This window comes from Pararge aegeria, chromosome 22 (assembly GCF_905163445.1).
Source record: "Pararge aegeria chromosome 22, ilParAegt1.1, whole genome shotgun sequence".
Classification (NCBI taxonomy): Eukaryota; Metazoa; Arthropoda; class Insecta; order Lepidoptera; family Nymphalidae; genus Pararge; species Pararge aegeria.
In genome coordinates, this window is record NC_053201.1 from 13,585,421 (window position 1) to 13,608,134 (window position 22,714).

Consider the following 22,714-nt stretch of genomic DNA (forward strand, 5'->3'; position numbering starts at 1 on the left):
ATCATAAAAAAATATTTTTGGTACCATGCCCGTAAGTGAACAGTTAGACAGACGGCTTATATTTATTGTAAATATTCGTTTTAGTTCGTAATTATTATTTCCCTAGAAAATATATTTTTCGTTGGTATGGAGTTCAAAAAATAAATAAATGTATTTTCTCCTTTGTCAACATTGCTACAGAGGGGATTCCGTACGACACTGTGAAAAAATTTTTCTGTACCTAATTACACGGTAGAAAACATGAAAAGTCTCGTAGTGAGATAAAAGATCATGTTATGAAATACTAATTTATCGAAGGTGTGGAAGGATATAAGGACAAAAGGCACGCTACTGTTCTGAAGTGTACTGATAATGTAGAAAACATTCTAGTTAATCAGAAAAGAGATTGTGGAATTGGTGGGGTAAAAGACAAAAGCACGAAAACGCCTATCAAAGATAACGTTCAAGGTCACGACTAGTTCCTTGGTTTTAAATTACTTGTCAATCTCAACGTCGTAACATTTGATATTTTCGAGGAGAAAATCTGCAATAGATACCTTCATAGTTTTCGGCTATTATCTTCTAGAAAAACTTCTTGCGGACTTATTGGAAGACAAAACCCTGATTATAATTTTGACGACAGCAGCTGTTTGCCCAGAAAGAACAAAAGTTTTCACAGAGAAAGGCCTAAGCATATCAAGAATCAGCACCGACGGGACAGGAAAATATCACCAATATCATCATCAACAAACCATTAACGGCCTACTACAGGGCACGGTAAGGTGATTACGTATCTAGCGACAGGCGTAAATCTTGCAATCATTGCTGTCAAACGTCACTTTTCCGTATAATAAATAAACAAAAGTGACGTTTGACAGCAGTGATTGCAAGATTTACGCCTGTCGCTAGATACGTTATCACCCTGCGGGTCTCTTCCCACAATGAGAAGGGGTTAATGCCGTAGTCCCCCACGCTGGCTTAGTGCGGAGTGGTGGTCTCCACACGTTTGAGAGCTTCATGGAGAACTCTCGGGCATGCAGGTTTCCTCACGATGTTTTCCTTCACCGCAGCATATTTTAATTACTTAAAAACACTACTATTGTATTTTGGTCCGGAAATAAAACTATTGTATTAGCACCAATAGGTCATAGGATCTACCATTAAATATCTTCAAGAATATGTGGGATCATTAGCCAGCACCACAAATGAGTTGATGGAAACAGATTTTTACTAATTATTTCACTATGGTTCAATCACAGCCAATGAACAACCTATGTCATTGTCTTACAACAATATTCCTGATTATCATAATCTTCCTGATTAAGATAGTATTTTTGTATTTGTGTAGTCTGGTTTATGTATTAGTATGTTGATATTCGTATGTATGTATTAAATAGTGTACCCCACTACAGAGATCGCTACTTAGCGATAAGGCCGCCTTTTGTATCCTGCTTCATTCTTCATGTGTTTGTTCTTTTTTTTTTGTCTTGTTTTTCTGAGTGGTGTACAAATAAAGAATTATACTCTTAAATAAAAATAAATAAATTATCAGCCTGCAACCGTTGTATATTTCTGTCTTTATATACTTTAAAATGAATGTCGTGCCAGCGTCTTAAAACTGTGCTGCAACTGCCATCAACTGTCTCTGGACAGCTTAGTGATTATGGGCAAACCCTACCATTGGGAGAAGCCTTTTAGTCCAACGGTGGACTATTGATGACGATTCTTTAAACTACCCTTACGCAAATACTTGTGTATCATATCGGTCCTTAACGATATCGATAACTTTAGCTCGCCCTTGGCTGACATCTGAAGAGCCTATGTACCGAGCATCGAGCTTTTGTCACATACACTTCCGATTTTACAAAATTCTCTGTATTGACCTTTGTATATTGACCTTTTTTTCCGCCATCTACATCTGGATACTAGAGGTATCCATCCTTTCTGGATATGGTGAGTAACTTCCAAAAGTATGGGAAGAATTGAATTTCGATCGTAAAGTCAGAGGTAACAACTAATCATTAATGTATCGTCGAGTAGTCCTCATTCTTGCGGCAGCCACGCTATCGAAAACCCATTTCGAACTAACTTCGCCTGTGGCCTTCCCGACCGTCAAATCAAAACCAGCTGCTATTGGCCCGCCATCTTGTATTTGTGTTTGCGCGCCAAGTCGACGGTCACTTTGGGTCATCTGGTCCTTTTGTCCGCCATCTTGTTTATGTATGAGAGCAATAAGATGGCTGAATTTAATTTTAGCGCCATTTCGGTTGTTTTTTCCTTTTTTTTGGTTATTTGGCGTTCGCTTCTCTTTATCTTTATTTAGCGACTTTTCTGGGTTCTGCTGGTCGCCATCATATATTGTAGCACCACAGAGTGTCAATAATTGCGTTATGGCATCTCTTTGGTCGGCATCAGGTGATATTTTCACACGCATACCGTTAAAAACGTTGTAAGCGTAATCTGAACGCATTTTGTTGAGGGCCGAGCGTTCCACACGTGCTCTCTGTAATCATATAATATTTTGTTAGTGTTCGTAACATACATTGACATTACAAAGCATGTGAATGTTATCGACGACCTCCCTGGCGCAGTGGTGAGCGCTGTGGATTTAAGTGGAAGGTCCCAAGTTCGATTCTCGGCAGGGAATTTATTATTTTCTCTGATCTGGTCTGATGGGATGCTTTGGCCGTTGCCACTCTACCGACAGAGACCGCAAAGCGATTTAGCGTTCCGGTACGATATTGCGTAGAAAACGATAAGGGGTATGGTATAACCATCATTTTCCACCAAGTTTGATTGTAGTAAACCGCTAACTTTTAATAGAAAAACAAAAGGGAATGTAAATTATGCATGCATTAAGGAGCGGTTTATTCTAGGAAAAAAATAGTAGCCTGTGCTTACTGCTTACATCTTTTAATTTATACTGCTATACTAATGTGTTTCTTGGTGTGAATTAAAGTATTTTTTCTTTCTTAATATTATAAATGCGTAATTGTGTCTATTTGTTTGTTACCTATGTTAGCATACATAAATGGCAATATAAAGCTTGCACCATGGATATGGGTATGGAATACTTTTAAAACGCGTACGAAGTTGTGGGAAATAAGTAGTTTGCATATAAATATACTACGTTTTTTTTTTCCATTGCTGTAAGTTGTGTGGGCAGGGAAAGATAGAATTAATTCTAATTCCTAAGGCTAAAAGTTTAATAGGCTAAGGATGTTGATGTTAAAGACTTTTAAATAAATGGAAATTACCTGAGAAATTTTCTTCAAATGGCGCACTTCGTAACCAATATGTTGCAACCACCGATTCGCCCTTAACGAATCTGTTATCCACTCAAATCGCAAAACCCTGCAACCCCTGGCAGCACCCAGTAAAGCATTAACCGTTCTTGGTTTACTTTTAACCACATTTTCTAAACGATTATGGCTTTGCTCTGTGGTAGGATATAAATTATTATTCTGTGAAATTTCTCTTTCGGGACCCAATTCGTCATGGTTATCTATAACTTCCCTATCAGAACCAAAAATATCATGATTCTGCCCATTTGCTGTATCAGGACCCAAAATATCAAAACTTTGTGTATTTTTTCTTCCTACATCATTATTTTTATCAGAATTAAGATTAATAATATTATTATGGTTGCTCCTTAATTCCACAGGAAACACTAAATTATTATCGCCAGGTGAAATGTCTGATATATTTTTGACGCCAGATATTTCATTATAGTCACAGTTACATACTACACTTTCGTCATTTTTATCCTTTTTGGGATAGTCTTCGACTGTGACCTTAGTTGAGAACATTTTGGAAAGTATTTTCCCCGGACTATTACATTTGTTGCACATAGTTAAATGAATTAACCTTTTTGGCGTTCTTGGCGATTGTCGTGTAATTGTTGTTAATGGTTCATTTTCGGGTTCATGACACGAACCCATAATGACGTGTGTAGTTTTTCTATCTACATGTTGCTGGACTTTTCCATGTAGTTGCTTAATAGCTTGCCACGCCTCGAGGCGTTCATTGCGGGACATGCCCGTTAACACCTGTAATATTGACAAAAGATACATATAATACGTTATTTAATACTAACTGAAAAGAGTCTGCTGTTGATTGTTGAATACCTTTAAGTTGCAGCAATTTATCTTCTTTTACTTCTATATCTAGTTCAACTTTTATATTTTTAGACGAAAATTTATTGTGATACGACTAAAGCATTTGATTGTTTATCGCACGAATTATTATCGAGACAAATGAGAGTATTATGAATTAAGGACTATGAATGAATGAATGAATGAATACACTTTTATTGTACACCACATAAACATAACAAATTAAAAGTAAAAATTTAACAAAAGGTATACAATTTGGCGGCCTTATCGCTACATAGCGATCTCTTCCAGGCAACCAAAGGCGTTAAAAACAGCTCAAGAAGAGAGGTAGGTGGTGCATTTAACTGTACTGTGTTGCAAATAAACATGCATAAACCTATATATACAAATATAATATGTACATATAACAAACTTACAATAAAATATATAGATAGTGATAATAACTATAGATAATAGTGACTATAGTTATAATCTAAACAGCAGAGATCAGGAAGAAAATAAAATAAGCTATACATTAATTCATTTGGTGTGTCACAGGGAAGTATCCTTGGGCCCAACTATTTCTTTTTTGAATATATAAGTAGATCGCTTATACCGACTGCCCAAAGTAAAATATATGGTTTTTTGTACAATGTCAATTTATAAAAGTTCTAAGATCTCACTTATTAGTAATTGGCGACGAGATGGCAGTATATCGGTTATTTAAACCCCTAGTAATAACCCAAGCCAGTCTTAGTTAGGACTTTACTTGTCTCTTAGCCGGGTAGAACCCGGCTAAGAGACAAGCCGCAAAACAAAGTAACAAGTCAACTGGTTTGTAAATATACTTACAAATCTTGGTGGTTTGTTAAATTGCGTTCCAGCGGTATTTTTGTTCGCTTGTGTGCTTTTAGCAGTTCCCATTAAAATTCTTGCCATTCTTTCCGCTTGGGCTAAATCTTTTCTGTTGCGTTGCGTCAATTTCGACGGTTGCAATATTGTCGGGCCAGCCGTGGTTTCGTTGTCTGAAAATAATGTATATAATCTTATAATGTATATAAATAATGTATCTATATATATAAAAGAGAAAGTGTGTGGGTATGTTCCGCATAGGCTCCGAAACGGCTGGACCGATTTCAATGAAACTTACAGGGAATCTCCGGCTTTACAGCTTTTAATAAAAATTTAATGATGTAAGTTTATTGTTTAAATAAAATAAAGCAAAATCTAGCCCGGCGAAGCGGGCTGGGTACGCTAGTATACATATTAAGATCAAGAGTTTGTTTTTGTGTTTTTTTGTTTACTTGAACGCGATGATCTCAGGAACTACTGGTCCGATTTGACGAATTCTTTCAATGTTGGATAGCCCATTTATCGAGGAAGGCTATATCATACGCTAAGGCCAATAGGAGCATAGCACCAATGAAGAATATTTTAAAATCGGGGTATTTTTTGCTTTTGAGATCTTCCGCTGTGTGCGCGGAAGGCGCTGCGGAGTTGTTTCCCTTTAAAAGTTTAAAAAAAAAGTCCGTGGCAGCATATGTCTATCTTTTAAGGTTGACTTATACGCGAACATTTAATGCCTTACAAACCAGTGTGGCACTATAAAATATATTCATACAACTTTCATCGACACTGACCATCTCGACGTTATGCCACGGTTATTTTTAAGGTAATTAGAGTATGAGTCAAATTAAAATATATTCATACCGCTTTCATCGTCACTAGTCTGGAGTTCTGGCTCTTTTTGTGTGAAGAGCTTTCTCTTGGACTTTGCGGGCTTTTTGGTGGTTGTGGGATCTTGAGGCTTGCGTCGTGGTGCAGTATTAACACGCGCTTCTATATCTGAAAACAAAGAGGCGATACTTAACTGAAGTTTTATTTTCGCATGATTATAGTAAAAAAATATTTTCCAAAAGCAACGTTGGGAAGCTAGTTACCATCCTACCGACAAAGGCGTGCGTCGAGCGATTTAGCGTATCGTGTAACATGCCTTTGCATTCTTTTAAATCAATATTATAAAAGAAAGTTGTGTTAGTTACACCATTTATAACTCAAGAACGGCTAGACCAATTTTTATGATATTACATTTTTTGGATTTCTCTTAGACCGGAATAGGATAATAAATATGTATTAAAATATAACATAGAAGTTCGCCGGGACAGCTAGTTATAACAAATATCAAATACAAATTAAGCTATTATTTAAATTTACGGGTACAATGTTACGTATTTCGGAACGTTTCTCTTATGTCAGTGGTGACAGTGACGTGATCAGCTGTGATGAGATATAAAAGTTTGGTGATTTTTCAAACACAAACTGTTAACCGCTTTACTTAATTGTAATAATGGTCTGAGATTTAATATGCTTGTGGCTTAACTTAAGATGAAAGAATAACGTGACAACCGATGCGATGCAGCGAAGGCACCGTTTAAGGGTATGTGTTTAATATAAATGCCATATCTCTAACAGGTTAGTCCGCTATCTTATATTACAGTAATTGTTAATATATTTCATTTATCTTATAGTTATCCATAAATCATGTAGTTCTATCTAGTTAGTATAGGTGGCCCTGCCGTACTAACACAATTTTAAATAAATTATCAAAATTAAGCTTCATTTGCTATACTCCGCGAAAAGCAGGAGAATCTGTGTGGTGTTATTTATAATTTCTTCAATCCTTATACTCCACACCAAACAGATATTCGGCAATATACCCTCTACGCACGTTTCGCTCCGAAACCGGAGCATCCTCAGGAGATGTTGGCTTTACAATGAATAATTGTTAGTCAAGTGTCGCGGGCTCACCGGTGGCGTCGTGTGACGTGTCCTTGGACGCGTCGGTCGTGTCGCGCGACGTGTCGTTGGCGCTGGTGTCCGCCTCGCTGGACAGGCGGAGTGGCGCCGGGCGCGGGCCGCCCTCCGGACTGCTGGACAGCAGGTCTTGCAGCTGTATGTTCTCCAGTTCGGCTTTTTTCTGAATGAATGAATTAATAAAATGAGGTGTCCACCACAGGGCAAGCACAGGCAAGAGACAAAATTATATCCCCTGACATGGGATCAGTGGCGTGCACTTCATATATGCATATAAGCACTGCCTACCCAAAAATGTATATATAACCGGTATAAGAGTTTGTTTTTGACACGGATTTTTGACGTTTTATGAAATTTTCCTGCTGTATGCATACCCTGGTAAGAAACCAAGTGCACGCCACTGCATGGAATAGAGGGCGTCCATAAATTACGTGAGGTGTTGTTGTCCCCCCCCGTGAGATGTCGTGATGTTAAGTTTATTTTTGTTGTGTCCATTGTTTTTTTTTCCTATTTGTGGTGTATTGTCCCTCTAGCTCCTATTATTTCGCTTTTCATTGTTCTCTCTCGCACCGCTGCAAACGCGCACGCGCACTGACGCGAGGTTTGATCGGCGGTGCGTCCATCTTTATGAAAGCTAATACCTACGACATTGCGCGATCGGTTTTAATCTTTTTTTTTATGGGAATAATTAATTGACCGACGGAGCTATATACAGAGCAACACTACGCAGGGTATGCGAGGGACAAGCCCAGCAAAGTGCCACCCTGTGTATATCGACCTGAGTCTCAGGTGTTAAGACGCATCGTCATCGATATCAACAGACTAAAGGGCATGGTTCTCCTATTAGTATGAGAAGGGAAGTGTTGGGTCTTTTTATAGAATATGGTATTTTTACTAACAATCAAGTGGTGGGCCATCTGATTCCTATAAATAAATCCAACTATATGAGAATAATTAGTCTATAGTAGATTATATTAGTAGAATTAGTAAATCCCACTAATATTATAAATGCGAAAGTGTGGATGTTTGTAACTCAATCACGGAAAAACAGCTAAACGGATTTGGATGAAATTTGGAATGCATCATTCAACATGGAAAAGAAAATAGGCTACCATTTCATATTTTCCGAGTGAAAAATTGAAAATTGTTTACGAGCTAAGCCTATGTTACCTATGCTATGAAGAGTACATGTTCTCGTGGTAGGATTAAAAATTTTTAACGAGCGTAACTTTACACCTAATTCTGAAGTCAACGCAGTCGGGCAGAAGCTAGTAAATGAATAATAAAAATACCACAGCAATACACACATCGCCATCTAGCCCCAAAGTGTCACTTTGGGTTTTGGCTTAATTGGCTTATGGGTACTAAGATTACTGCTGAATAATATACATGAATACTTCTAATCTACAGATATACACCCAGCCACACCACCCAATAAGTTTTCTGAAACATACCAGGAACCTCCTCAAAGTGGCCGGTGAAGGCAGATCTGAAGGTCTCGTTGGTGCGGGGAAGATCCTCTCCGGAAGCTTTCTCCCCTCCGCCGCGCAAGCCTCTACCCATAGCGGGGACACGAGTTGGCACGCAAACGCCCTGGCTTTGGCGCGAATGCTTCTACAGCCACCTAAGATATAATTATTAAACATAACATTAAATCTATACACTGTTTCCTTTTTACTACCTTATATCAACACTTTCTTTATGTCACCAATGATGAAATTAGTAAATAAATAAATATTCTACGACAATACACACATCTCCATCTAGCCCCATTTTCGTGTGATGAACATGAATGTTTTTCAGTGTCTGGATGTTTATCTATATCTACATATTGGGGGTATTTATGTATATCTATATATATAAAAGAAAGCTGTATTAGTTACACCATTTATAACTCGAGGACGGCTTGACCAATTTTTATGATATTTGATTTTTTGGATTCCTCTAGGATAATAAGTATTAAAATACCGGATGTTTGGTGCATCGTGTGCCAAATCGAATCTGATGATTGGAGGGGTCTTTGGCTATCTCTTCAGCCCTCGTAAAAAAATCTTGCTCAAACGGTTTTTTTTATACTGATTTTAAATTGTTTTTTTAAAAATTGTAAAAATTCTACATTTAAATTTTAATAAAAAATAAAGTTGTTAAGTATTAATTAATTTTCTTTTTAATCTTTAATTTGTAACGTTTTACGCTTCTTTTGAAACTAGAATTACACGCCAGCAACATCTAGTTTTTGTTTTACAGCCCCGCAAAGTTTTTTTTACGTAAAAAAATAAGCTTGAACGTCAACTTTCGGTTTTAATAAAAAAAAAACTAAAAGTGATCATGTTCTTCCAATTTTTTTAAAACATCTCTGGACTGTCCCCTTTCTAATGGTGTGCAATATGCCATGAAAAGTAATTAGTAACATCACTAATTTTCAAATTTTCTAAACTTAGTCACAATTTTCTAATATTCAACAGATGAAAGAAAAACAAGTTTTTGCGTAAATAAAACTCACAAGCAGGTAAAATTTTTAAATTTCGTAGGTTTTACTTGAAATAAAAATAATACATTGCATTTGAAACATTTATTTCATAATTTTTACAAATTCTGCTCAAATTGTTCACCCCTGTTTCGAATGCAGGCCCGACATCTTTGACGTATTGTTACAGTTGTAGTCCGAAGCCGTATTTCGTTCTTAATTGTACCGAAGGCCGCTTCTATGCGTTGTATTAGTACCTCCCTCGTTGGGACTTCTGTGGCGTATACTAGCTCTTTGGCACGTCCCCAGACATAAAAATCTAACGGAGTTAAGTCTGGGGAACGTGGAGGCCATGCAATAGGCCCATCGCGCCCAATCCACGAATTGGGGAACACATTATCGAGGTATTCCCTCACAGTTAAACGCCAATGCGCGGGACAGCCGTCATTTTGAAATACTATGGGCACATCTTCATTAAACACGGGCACCTCGGCCAATAATTCCGGCAGATCATTTTGCAGGAACTCTAAATAATTATCGCCATTTAAGTTATCAGGCAGGTAGTGCGGTCCAATTACCTGATTCCCAATCACTCCTGCCCAAACGTTCACACTAAACCGTCTTTGAAAAGATTGCTGTCTTTTGGCATGTGGGTTTTGCCGTTTCGGTGCCCAATGGTGTAAATTGTGCAAGTTAAGAATCCCTTCTCTGGTAAATTTGGATTCGTCAGTCCACAGTATTCTTTTTAAAAAATCAGGATTATCCACATCTGTGTGTAACAAAAACCGACAAAAGTGCATTCGTCTGTCAAAGTCGCCACCCTCAAGACCTGCAACAACCAAAAATCTTTTTAATTCCCCTTGAGCAGTAATTAATTGCACTAGAAGATTATGGATACCTGCTAAACAAAGGCAACGTCAAACAAAGGTTTTAAATTACGTACCTTGAACCGGAGTCTCGTGGAATGGATATTTTTCGTTTTGTCGAAGGACTTTCCACACTTTCCATATTGAAATATCAAGTTGTGCCGCCACATATCTAATGCTTCTTGTGTCGTCTTCCTCAAAAAGTGCCAGTATTCTCTCGTCCACTTCAACATTATGTCGCACAACATGTCCCCTTGGTTCATGAAAATTGACACTCCCAGTCTCGCGTAAACGTCGGTATGTGTCTTGGAAGACTCTGCGGCCAGGTAATCGTCGACCAGGAAAGCGTTCCTGGTAAAGTCGTTGCGCTGCACGAGCGACACCACGGGCTGCACCATAAACCATTATGATGTCCGCATATTCCTCGTTAGAGTATGTCGTCATTGCAACAACAAAAAAGTCAACAAAGTTTAACAATAACACCAAAAGTAAATAAAACGTAACAAAAAACAACAAAACTTAACGAAAACTAAATAAAAGAATCGTGGAGTACAGTAAGCTAGCACACACGTTAGGCAGCAGAGGCAGTGATGTCTCGACTAAAAAATAAGATGGCCGCCGTGTCGACGCGACGCGGGGCCCGTTCGCGATTGGTTCAAACAGGTTTGCACTATGCAAGAAAGGAATAGAAGATAGATTTCGCTTCACTAGAGTGAAAAAACTATTTTTGCCTGTTTAAACGAACAACGGGCGTATAACTTTATGAAAGAGACAGAAAATGTCATCTGCCTTGTGAATTGTGAGTGTTATTTACGCAAACCCTTGTTTTTCTTTCACCTGTTGAATATTAGAAAATTGCGACCAAGTTTAGAAAATTTGAAAATTAGTGATGTTACTAATTACTTTTCATGGCATATTGCACACCATTAGAAAGGGGACAGTCCAGAGATGTTTTAAAAAAATTGGAAGAACATGATCACTTTTAGTTTTTTTTTTATTAAAACCGAAAGTTGACGTTCAAGCTTATTTTTTTACGTAAAAAAAACTTTGCGGGGCTGTAAAACAAAAACTAGATGTTGCTGGCGTGTAATTCTAGTTTCAAAAGAAGCGTAAAACGTTACAAATTAAAGATTAAAAAGAAAATTAATTAATACTTAACAACTTTATTTTTTATTAAAATTTAAATGTAGAATTTTTACAATTTTTAAAAAAACAATTTAAAATCAGTATAAAAAAAACCGTTTGAGCAAGATTTTTTTACGAGGGCTGAAGAGATAGCCAAAGACCCCTCCAATCATCAGATTCGATTTGGCACACGATGCACCAAACATCCTGTATAACATTCATAAAAAAAATGATCTGCGGTACGAAGTTCGCCGGGACAGCTAGTTATTCATAAAAATATTCATCAGTCATCTTAGTACCCATAGCACAAGCTACGCTTTCTTTGGGGCTAGATGGCGATGTGTGTATTATAATAAAAAAAAAAATTGTATAAGAAATAAATGTATAGACAAAATTTCCAAGCCTACTCGCTATTTTAGGCCTTAAGATAATTGGTTACCTTGAGTCCAGACTAGGTGTGTGACGAGAGGGCTCCAAGAAGGCACGACGGAGGCCCCTAAGGCCGTAAGCGCAGCCCTAAGCGCCAGAGCACGCGTTTCTGCACCCACATCTACTAATATCACCACGCCTCGAAGCACCTCACTTATTTCCTATTTCAGAAAAGTTCTAAAATTAAACCAAAAAAATTCTTCTTAAATAGAATTACTTGGGGCCTCCTGTCGGCCTGTAACCTAGAAACAAATTTATATAACAGACCAGAGAAGGTCTGCATATAAAATTAGAAAACAAAATCGCATCAAAATGCGCCCAAAGCGATTTTCAGGTAAACTGTAACAAACCTGAAACCCCAACATATTTATTGTAGAAGTTATTTTCAGAAAACTTGTAACCTTGGCCTTGCAGTATCTTCGCAAGGAATATATATTATGGGAACTGACAGGGTTTTAACCTGTAACTCTCTCCCAATCGCGGGCTGAGCGCTTTGACCATTACGCCGAAATTGGTATAAACATTTATATCAGTCTTATAGCAACTGTATCTTTATATATACATTTCAAATTTATATAATTGATATTGCCTCTTGAAGTATAGTTAAAAACTATTAAAAATTATAAAATATTTTGTTATTTAGACTGTAGTGTGACTTTATTGTTGGATAATATTTTATATATTACCCTGCAACATATTTGTTTTACATGTTTATGTATTTTGTATATAAAACAAAATATTATTACAAATTATATAATATTGGGTAATTAAAATCAGCCTGTCACTGAGTGACGGTTCATTCTCCAGCATTTCATATCAAGTGGGACCACTCGGCGACCTGGGCGGATACCAGTGGCACACTGTACAACAGAAGATTCTGGTCGACCAAGTACGGAGACAAGCCAAGGAAGAAGATCAAGTGGGACCTTAATAAACAGATCTAGTTTTATATGAACAATACTATTATGTATAAATAATATACATGTCATATAAATTAACTAAAGTTTAACAATTTAAATCAAGAAACTAACAGCACACTATTAAAAATATAACAAATACTTACTTTAGATTTCTCACATCGAGCAATGATATTGTTTACAACTGTGTTTTTGTCTGATTTAGGTGCTGTTTTCTTGTTTGGTTGGTTCTTAGGCCTTGTACACTGTTTATGTCTTGACCCTTTATCAATGGGAATCTCTTTTAAAGCAGACCATTCCTCTCTAAGGCGTAGTCTTTCAACAATAGCTGAGCGTCGCTGGAATGCAATCAAAAATAATAATCAATCAAAAGGGTACATTACTCATTTCTTAAATTAAAGATTTATGCGTTCATTAAAAACCTCTTAGGAATGTAGGATTTAAAGCTAAGACTCTTAATGCTGTGATAAAAGATGGCTGGCATGGTAATATTTATGTCTTATAGTAATAAGTGACAAACCAAGCAGTTGGCCACAAATTGCAGGGACAAATCCTACATCGTGCTGTCCTGTGCCCATCAACCTGGGGTGTAAGTGATGATGATGTCCTCCATGACGTATCCCTCAACAGCGACACCTTGGCTTTATCCTCTTTATCGTCTATCGTGTGCACGGATATGACTAGCGTAGCCAAATTTAGTTTTAAAGATTCGATTGCACGACCCGCAGTAAAGTTGATTTACACCAGCATCCATGCCCTTTAGGCTGGAAGACAGCATTGCAACAATGCTGCTTGGTGGCAGAAATAAGCATGGGATAGTACTGTCCTGGACCGGCAATGTAAAATAAGGACTACTCGAATATCGGCGCACACTCATGAAGATATTGTTACCAGAAGAATGCTGAATATGTATAGAAAGAATAGAAGTGAATGGAGTGGATTATGAGTCATGTCCGATTGAAATGAGATGAAGAAGACAATATCTATTGCGGCTTTGGCTGTGAACTACCCTACTAGAATAGCCCGCTTTCAAAGATGGTGGGGGGCTAAGATGGCAGATAGGAAGAAGCTGGCCGGGCAGTAGTCTAAGAAACCTGTATCATCATTTACCAACAAGTGAAATTGCAGAAGAATGAAGCTTTTCAGATATTTATGCCAGATAAGCCGCCAAGTAAGATTGCATAAGAATAAGGTATTCAGATATTAACATTAAAAACAATTTGGCCAAGAATTTAAAATATCTATATAAGACTATGTTGAGGCACATATGGTAACAACATACAGATCAACACTAGTTGTAGACTGCCTCTGACATAATATAGGGTTATTATTAGTATTAAATAAAGTTTTATGAAAACAAACAAATCAATATTCTAGCCAGCTAGCTAGCGTCTCTTCAGCTTTCGTTTTGTGCTGAGCAAGTTACATCAGCAGCACCTTTTACTGGCTGCCTTGAAGTAAATTGAGCATAGTTCAGTACAGCCAAAAATATATAATTTCCTAACTTTAAAATGTATGTATTTGTTTTGGTAAAAAATCACAGGATGTTTCCAAATAAAATTGTTGCAGGGGTATTCGACAACCCCCAACATGTCAAATCCACTTGTTTTATTTTAATCAAGGTGGCACATATCTAAACACAACCACCTAACTTCCCTGATTGTTGGGGTCTTCTGTGCTTATTTGTGGTATACAAGTAGTATATCCTGATCACAAGGTTAATTGAGGTATTGAAGAAATGTGCAAAAATTTTTCTCAGCAGTGCCGTGAGCGTTGTCTGAACCTACGTAAACCGACATGTCGTATATAAGACTACTACTTTTTTTGGGAGTACTTAAATTGCAGTAGCGTTTAGAGTACGCAACTTTGAATAGTGATGACTATTGAATTTAAATGCATAAATACTCACAAGTCCGGCAGCACCACATCTGGTGCTTTCTTTGTTCATTGTAGAAGCTTAATTTTAAGTTCTTTTTAAAGCATATTATGTAAACATTTGACTAAAAACACTATATTAGTCTTTACATCCTATAAGTTATCACAAAATTCATGGTATAAAATAAATGGTATGCTTTATTAACACAAGAAATTGAAACAGGATAAACTGTAACCTGTGTCTTTAGGAATACTAATATATTTTAAATACCAAAAGTTATGAGTAATTCATGAAACGAGTTGCAACAAGCATGCAAGTAAAGTTATGTCATGTCTAACTTTGACGCAACTTTGACGGACTAGTGACTACCGATTTGTCGATTACTTACGGAAAGGGATGTAAAAAATAATCGATTTAAATTTAATCGATCAAGAAAATTGTTTTTGTATCTGAACATTCTGTGATTTAATTAAAAAACGGCAACACTTGGATAGTGTTATTACAAAGAGTTTGTACAAAAAATGCCATAATGATATACCATATGGTACGGCTATATACCTTTGCCTTCGACCGATTATTTTTCGAGACTACGAGAACAATCAGAAGAGAGCGACAGGGGACTGTTACCTATCTCTTCGAAGCTCTTTTGGAAGCACACAAATGCTTTTTTGAATCAATTTCGAAGTCGGTTAAAAAAAACTTTGCGAATTAAAAACGCTTAGGATAACTGAAAATGATTTTTTTAATACATCAAGAACTAAAATTAAGTAGATGTTTGAACTTCAAATAAACTTTTAAGAGTGAATCCTTGTTTTAATGGTTCTATAGCTAATCCCAGATACGAGCTATAAACTGGCTGTACGTCCATGTCATCTTTATTATGGGACTGCTGTGAAGCTAAGTACAAACTCGGGCCCATTTCTCCTCTCGGCTCTCCAATTTCCTCCAGATCTTCTAATTCGTCTTGCCATGGTTTCGCTACCTGAGAATTAATAAATTATAGACATTGATTATAAAATAAACTTCTACATTTATCAGGGGTTTTGAAAATAAAACCTGTAGTTTTTTTTTGTTCCCTATTTTAAATTAATACATATTGTTCGTGTTGTTTACAATCATAATGAGAATAATAAAGCTAATTGTTAATTACTGAAAGTGGATACGGCCGTACTAATCTATAAATAAATAAATAGGCAAACCTGCACCTAATATTGCCTAAATTGGCTAAGGATAAATATTAATGGTAAAATTATCATGGTATTTGGTACTTAAATATTCAGAAAGTGTGAGTAAAAACTTTCCAATACCATTCTGAATTAGTTTCAGAAGGTGGTGGAATTTACCTCGCTGCCCCAATTCATTTCAACTCCGAGCACAGGTTTTTCGGTATATGCCTGATGTAACGTCTGCAGTTCTTTGAGCAACGGGACCAGCCTGTCAAGGGGGTCGGCCCTGAAGCCTAGCACGTAACCACCGCAAGCGGCTCGTATCACAATGACAAGAGCGTCGCCGAATTTCGAGTTTCGTATTGTAATCTGAAAAGAAGAAACAGAGATATTATCAAATCAATAACTTAAATTTTTTATCAAGTTAAACATTTAAAAGAATTTTTGTTCATACTCGTATACTGATTCAAAAGCATTGAAATTAGAACACAGCGTTGTCTGAATATTTTAATGTTTTCGAGCCCTTGTTTATCCTATTAAAAACTTATACTTATACTCTGTTTTGATTTAGCATTTCGGTTTTGTTTAAGGTATACGTCTACTTTTAGTGATAAGGCCGCCTTTGCACCCTAGCACTAAGTACTGATTGTGTTTTCCGTTTATTTTTCGTATTGCGTTGTGTTGCAAATAAAGTTTTAATATTCTAATTTTTCACATTTTTTTTGCCCTATTGACGATAAAAGATCGAGACGCGCATAGTACCCACCCTACGCGACGCCTACCTAATAAAGTGACAGAAGTCACTTGATTTTACTTTTGCATGTGATGTTAGGGCTGTATCTGTTTTCTTTCAGTAAAAACTATGGCAATGGTTTTCTCATTAACTTTGGCGTTTTGGGCAGACAAGTCTCAGAGACAGTAATAGGTACCTTGCATGCCTTGCAAAGTGCTTCTCTGGTTATAACGATTGTCTACCAGTTCTACCACTAACTAACCGTTTTCCCTTACTTCATTCTACCATAAAGGTTGTCTGAAGGAGATCGCTTAAAGCGATAAGTCCGCCTTTGCGCATTTTATACATTTTTTTTGTTTGTTTCTGGTATTTCTTGTTTTCTCTTTTAATTTGTGCAATAAATACTTTATCTATCTAACTATCAGATGGGCAATTACTGTAAAACCTCTAAATAAAGGTGAAGGAAAAGTAAACTTACACTTTCAATAGTAATATACGGCATAGAAACATTGAAAGCATCGTTAACATCCGCATACCAGACGATTCTCACGTTGCTCACCACCATGGTGCCGAGATTTCCGGATTCGCTTGATAAGTTCCACAGTCCGTGCTCTACGAGACATAGCTGTGGATGCATTGAATGAAAAAAGTTTTTAATAATTATCACGATTAATAAATAATCGAATGCTTTGCCTTTACTTTTGTATTGTCTTCTTGAGCAGTGGTTTATGCACTGGAAGAGATTGCGATAAGGCCGCCAAATGGTAAATTTTGTGAAAAAAAAAATATTTACTATTTTTCTGTATCTTTATGTGGTATACAATAAATGTGTATACATTCATTCATTCGGTATTATTTCGGCAATGTAGCAACGTAATTTACTATTCTAAAGTCTTGCAAAGAATCCAAAACAATTATTTCAGTGTTGCAAAAAGCTGATTAATTTTATTAGTGTTACCAACATAATTTACTTAAAAGTAATTTACTACTATTTAGTATTCTATCATTTATTGATTTGCATTTTTTTTTGCACAAAAACAACACTATTAAAAAATATTAAAAAAAAACATCCATCCTCCGCATGCAGGGCTTTTGAATGCCTAAGCAACCCGCGGCCAGGGCTCCAGAGTTAGGAACCTCCTCACAATACGCCCCGTTTCAAGGTGGATTGCCTTATGTACAACAACCGAGCGAAAGCTTCGAAGCTTTTCGCGGGAAGACCATTGACTGAAACGACTATCGGAAAAATAACGGTCTACTCAACACTCCACATGGCGGTAATCTCGACCTATTATGAACGAAGTTACAGTTTTAAGTTAGTCAGTTTACTACTTATTATTGACCTTTTCAAGCGGCAATACTCGTAATTGCTTATTTTGTATAAACGGCCCTCTTAGTTTTAAATCACGATACATTCGCGATGCGGCGTACGCTCTGAAAAAAAAAAACACTTTTTATTTTTTCATCCAAACACAAAACCAAACTTTGGATCATAAAACCAATTTTATGACTACTGAATCCAGTTAGTTTTGATTTGGTTAACATACTAGCATACTAACTCACTTTCCTGTGCCGGTTTTCTTTCAAACCGAGTTTCCATTTTTTAAGTTGTGGCAACATTGCTTTTAATATAACATAGATTATGAAGCAATTTATAAAAGCTTGTATAATTAATTTAATCAAAATAATTTAACCTGGTGGCAGATGGTGCCAAATTAAAAAAAAATAATTAAAACATCTACAGACCACGAGGTCCGGTGTTCGAATCTCGGGCTGGACGAAAAACTTGTATATTGTATTCTTGCTAACAATTCTCAACTCTCAGCCCGTGATAAGAAAGTTGAGGTGTCCCACCCCGTGCCTCGGAGAGCACGTTAAGCCGCGTATATTAGAGGTGCGTACCGGAATTCGAACTCGCCTCGAAAGTGAAGTCGAAATCTTACCGACTGGGCTATGGCACTGCTTTTCTACCCACATATATATATCTTTAATATTCATATATCCCTATTTGTATTCTCTTTCTTCAAACGATATCTCCATAAGTATATATGTAATACTTTATAATATCATAAGTTTTGTTTTTCTTTTTACCACACCCACACTCGTTTTTCTCGCACGTCCCAAGGTTGGCTGGTAGAAAATGCTTTAAGCATTAAGTCCGTCTTTGTGAGCCATTTTTTTCAAGCAAGATGTACCTAACAGCCGTTTGTTAATTAGCTAATGATTAATAGGTTGATTGTGAAGCGGCGATAGCGCATTGGGTAGGAGTTTGACTTCACTTTCGGGGGCCCGAGTTCGAATCCCAGCACGTACCTTTAACTTTTCTAAGTTTAGTGCGTTTTAAGAAGTTAAAATATCACTTGCCTCATCCTCCTCAAAACATCGTGAGGAAACCTGCATGCCTGAGAGATCTACATAAAGTTCTCAAACGTGTGTGGAGTCCACCAATCTGCATTGGGCCAGCGTGGTCGACTACGGCGATGATGAATGGTGATAATAAATAGATTGAACTGTCTTACTTATGGACTCCTACAACTGAAGTGTAATGCCTAACGCAGTTCGGAGCGAGGTTGGTGAAGACAAACTCGTATCGGTTGTTGCTGTAGCCCGCGAGCACGTTCAGCGCCTGGGTGGCGCCGCGCAAACCTGAGTTCACCACTTTCGTGCTGGTAGATATGAAACAGTTCAACCCGATCGCTGGAAATACAAAAGAAAAATTAAAACCTTCACTTATTTTCACTTTAACGTCGGGTATAAACTTTTTTGAAGCGACAGTTTAATGGATGTTTAGAAAACACTTCACAAGAGCAACTTTTTATTTTTATAATAGCAAAATAAATGATGCGGTGATAGCACAGTGGGTAGGAGCTCGATTTCACTTTCCGGGGACCAAGTTTGAATCCCAGCACGCACTAAGTTATGTGCGTTTTAAGCGATTAAAATATCACTTGCTTCAACGGTGAAGGAAAACATCGTGAGGTAACCTGCATGCCTGAGAGTTCTCCAATGGACATTAGGCCAGCGTGGTGGACTACAGCCTTAACCCCTTCTCATTGTGGGAGGAGACCCGTGCCCTGTAGTTGGCCGGTAATGCGTTGATATAATGATGATTAATATAAATGAATTGAAAATGAAAATGACAGGGCATGAAAGGATGTGTTCTTTCATACCCTGCAAAGTGTTGCCCTTTTTCCATCAACTCATGTGAAGCCTCACGCCCTTCGCAGCACACAGCATTACAACAATGCTGCTTAGCGGCAGAAATAAGCATGGTGGTACTTCCCCGGACGAGCTCTGTCCCAAAACGCCTGCTACTAAAAATGGTATAGCCACGGCCGAAGCCTCACACCACACAAAAGTCTTACTTACTCGTAAAACTTAAAGTAAATAACAAATTATGTACACATATTGATCCTGGGAGAGGAGAGCGAGTGCCAGATGACTCTCAGGTTGGTGACGACCAGGCGCCCCTTCATCCCACTGTTACCCTTCGTGTCCTCTATGGGTTCAATCCGATCGAACACCTTCTCACCTAACCTTAGCCTCAGGTAACTGCAATATTCGTAAGCTTAAATTAAAAAAACAATAACAAAATTCATTTATTTCAAGTAGGCCTACTTTATAAGCACTTTTGCAACGTCAAGTCAGTCTGTTTGTAGTGACTCTACGGTTCGATGTCGCGTAGATATCGATTTGGAGTAGGTACGGTTTAAATCACTTAATTTAGAACCCTCTTCAGGGCATTATTACAATTTATATGCAGTTTTCGTTCTAGCAACATTCTTCAGGTGTGTTTTGGATACAATGTCCAAAACACACCTGAAGAATGTTGCTAGAACGAAAACTTTTGCCAATTTTCCACATATTCCCCATTTTATGGTAACAATAGAGGTAAAGCACTTACCGTCAACTGCTAAATAAATAAATGAATTTAGATTTTTTTTTTGGCGACATGTCTTTGTCGGTAACCAGCCACGAATTGAAATAAGAATTAGGAATTGAGAATGGAAATAAATGAATTGCCGTGTTAATGTCACTTGCCTTTGCGCAACATACGTCAAAATTCCATTTTTCTCACCTGTCTATAAGTTATACTTTTTAGTGTGAAGTTTATTCTAAGAAAATATTTAAAACACACTTACTTTTATACTCATTTTAAGAAAATTCTTTATATTTTGTATTTAAAGTGAAACTACTAATGACATCGTCTCAGACTTTTTCGACTGTGTGTTGCATGTCGCGTGCCGCTCGTACGTGCCAGTCATTTGTGCGAGTGCTTGGTTACATTTATAAGCTATGAAACTCATGATGAAGATGGAATTGATTATAGAGTGATTGAAAATAATTGAAAAACGAATCAAAATGACTTAACGACTATAAAATATTGTTTTCAGTTGTTTAATATGTGTTTATCATCTAAATAATTGTTAAGTATTATGTGTGTCGTACTCTAAGATAAAGAGTTGGATAAAAATATAAGTTGGATACCTAGTCTACTTTTATCATTTCTCACTATCATTCACATTTCCCAAGTATAAAATTATATACTTTTTTTTTTTTTATATACTACGACAATACACACATCGCCACCTAGCCCCAAAGTAAGCGTAGCTTGTGTTATGGGTACTAAGATGACTGATGAATAGTTTTATGAATTATATATACATAAATACTTAGAAAATACATATAAACACCCAGACACTGAAAAACACTTAATGCTCATCACACAAACATTTTTCAGTTGTGGGAATCAAACCCACGGCCTTGGACTCAGAAAGCAGGGTCGCTGCCCACTGCGCCAGTCGGCCGTCAAATTAAGACTGATGAAGCGATTTTTATACTCTTAATGTAATATTATTCCGAAAATTTTAAGTTAAATGTCTGTTAAATGTTTCTCTTTTACCGTGGTTTCATAATACCACACAATGCTTTTTTATATTTTTAAAACATACTTTACACTAAAAAGTTCCTAATGATAAGTTTGTTTACATTATAAGACCAGTGAAAAAAAAATTGGTTGTCTGTAAAGTCGGCTTACTGACGTTAGTTGAACGTGACAACGTCGTAAGAAAATACTGATGGAATGGTTGCATTTTTCAAAAGAAAATTTTAATTTTATTTGTTTGATAGATATTATCGTTGCTATAAACAATTGACACCACATTCACTTTTCACTGCACTTCATCCTTGCCGAAAACATGTAAATGTATTATTGTATAGAAGCTGTCCACGCGGACGCATCGCTCACTCAAGTAGGAGAGAGACAGATGTCGAACGCAGAGTCCGACTGTGCCCATTCAAGCCTTGAATGGAACGCCTCAGAGCGAGGTAACGCCGCATACGTCATGTTTTTTCGTGCTCGAATTATAAGACGTTGTCACGTCAAAAAACGAAGTGTATTTTGTTACATAACTGAGAACTTACTAAGTAAACAAATAAACCTTGATAACTGATATCGTAGTAACATCTTACTTGAAAGGTAAATCGAAAAGCACTTCTCGGTCTTCCCACACGACGGTCTTCTTAGCCTTCGACATATTAGCTGGTATGTGTTCGCGTTTGTATGTTTTGCAAATGAAAATAGTATTTATTGGGATCGTGTTTCGATATCTGTTGCCATGGATACGGACCGTGGTTTGACTAAAAAGCGCTTATAACGCTTTTGTGAAGCGCTTGGCTTATTTTTAACTATTATGGCCTTATTAAACACGGCATAACGTTGAAATCATTAACAGTCCATTTCTGGACTAAAGGCCTCTCCCAACGGAAGGTTTCTCCCATAATCCCCACGCTAGGCAAACGGTTCGGTGATCGCAGTAGATGTCAAAAGTCAAAGTCAAAGCCAAAAATATCTCAATTCAAGGAGGCCCATAGGTGGCACTGAGAAGAACCCTACAACTAACTTAGCCGGGTTTTTTTGTTACCACCATCTCACATTGACATTTAAAATTATTACAAGAGCAGCTTTATTTTCGATTATGTAGTCCTTTATAGTATAATAGGACTTTTCTATAAGCTTATGTTTAATACACTTTAACAACTTTGAACTTTTTAAGAGACATCTCCAAGATGTCAATGGGTATTTTATTGTAGAATTGTGTGCAATTTCCCTTACATCGAATCGACTTGAATTATGAATTTTTTGTAACCTAGTATATTGCATTGTAAGTTTATTATCACTTCTAGTTTTCAAATTATTGCAGGCACGTTTTTTTTAAAAGAAATGATTTTTTTTTTTTTTTAATTTC

At 37.0% G+C, this 22,714-nt stretch overlaps 2 protein-coding genes across 2 annotated transcripts; both read right to left on the minus strand.

Moving 5' to 3' along the window:
- Positions 1 to 1,418: 1,418 nt before the first annotated feature.
- LOC120633826 lies at positions 1,419 to 14,878 on the minus strand. The gene is made up of 9 exons (XM_039904188.1): positions 14,601 to 14,878; positions 12,838 to 13,029; positions 11,785 to 11,935; positions 8,342 to 8,511; positions 6,882 to 7,050; positions 5,784 to 5,918; positions 4,926 to 5,098; positions 3,237 to 4,028; positions 1,419 to 2,482 (listed from the first exon to the last, which is right to left on the minus strand). The coding sequence occupies exons 1-9, from the start codon at positions 14,637 to 14,639 to the stop codon at positions 1,994 to 1,996; spliced, it is 2,310 nt and encodes a 769-aa protein (XP_039760122.1). The 5' UTR covers positions 14,640 to 14,878; the 3' UTR covers positions 1,419 to 1,993.
- A 452-nt stretch (positions 14,879 to 15,330) lies between these two features.
- On the minus strand, positions 15,331 to 22,003 carry LOC120633819 (Bardet-Biedl syndrome 5 protein homolog). The gene is made up of 7 exons (XM_039904178.1): positions 21,939 to 22,003; positions 19,870 to 20,018; positions 18,986 to 19,163; positions 17,810 to 17,900; positions 16,945 to 17,091; positions 15,911 to 16,102; positions 15,331 to 15,549 (listed from the first exon to the last, which is right to left on the minus strand). The coding sequence occupies exons 1-7, from the start codon at positions 22,001 to 22,003 to the stop codon at positions 15,331 to 15,333; spliced, it is 1,041 nt and encodes a 346-aa protein (XP_039760112.1).
- Between the last annotated feature and the right edge of the window lie 711 nt (positions 22,004 to 22,714).

What these genes read in the sequence shown, in the direction of transcription:
- LOC120633826 (XM_039904188.1), bottom strand. Translation starts at nt 14,639, where the DNA reads ATGAACAAAGAAAGCACCAGATGTGGTGCTGCCGGACTT. An exon ending in CTCGATGTGAGAAATCTAAA is followed by an intron (nt 11,936 to 12,837) that starts GTAAGTATTTGT and finishes TTTCTGAAATAG; the next exon opens with GAAATAAGTGAGGTGCTTCG. An exon ending in ACACCTAGTCTGGACTCAAG is followed by an intron (nt 8,512 to 11,784) that starts GTAACCAATTAT and finishes ATTATATCTTAG; the next exon opens with GTGGCTGTAGAAGCATTCGC.
- LOC120633819 (XM_039904178.1), bottom strand. Translation starts at nt 22,003, where the DNA reads ATGTCGAAGGCTAAGAAGACCGTCGTGTGGGAAGACCGAGAAGTGCTT. An exon ending in GAGTATTGCCGCTTGAAAAG is followed by an intron (nt 17,092 to 17,809) that starts GTCAATAATAAG and finishes ATGCATCCACAG; the next exon opens with CTATGTCTCGTAGAGCACGG. An exon ending in CGTATATTACTATTGAAAGT is followed by an intron (nt 16,103 to 16,944) that starts GTAAGTTTACTT and finishes TCTTCTTTTCAG; the next exon opens with ATTACAATACGAAACTCGAA.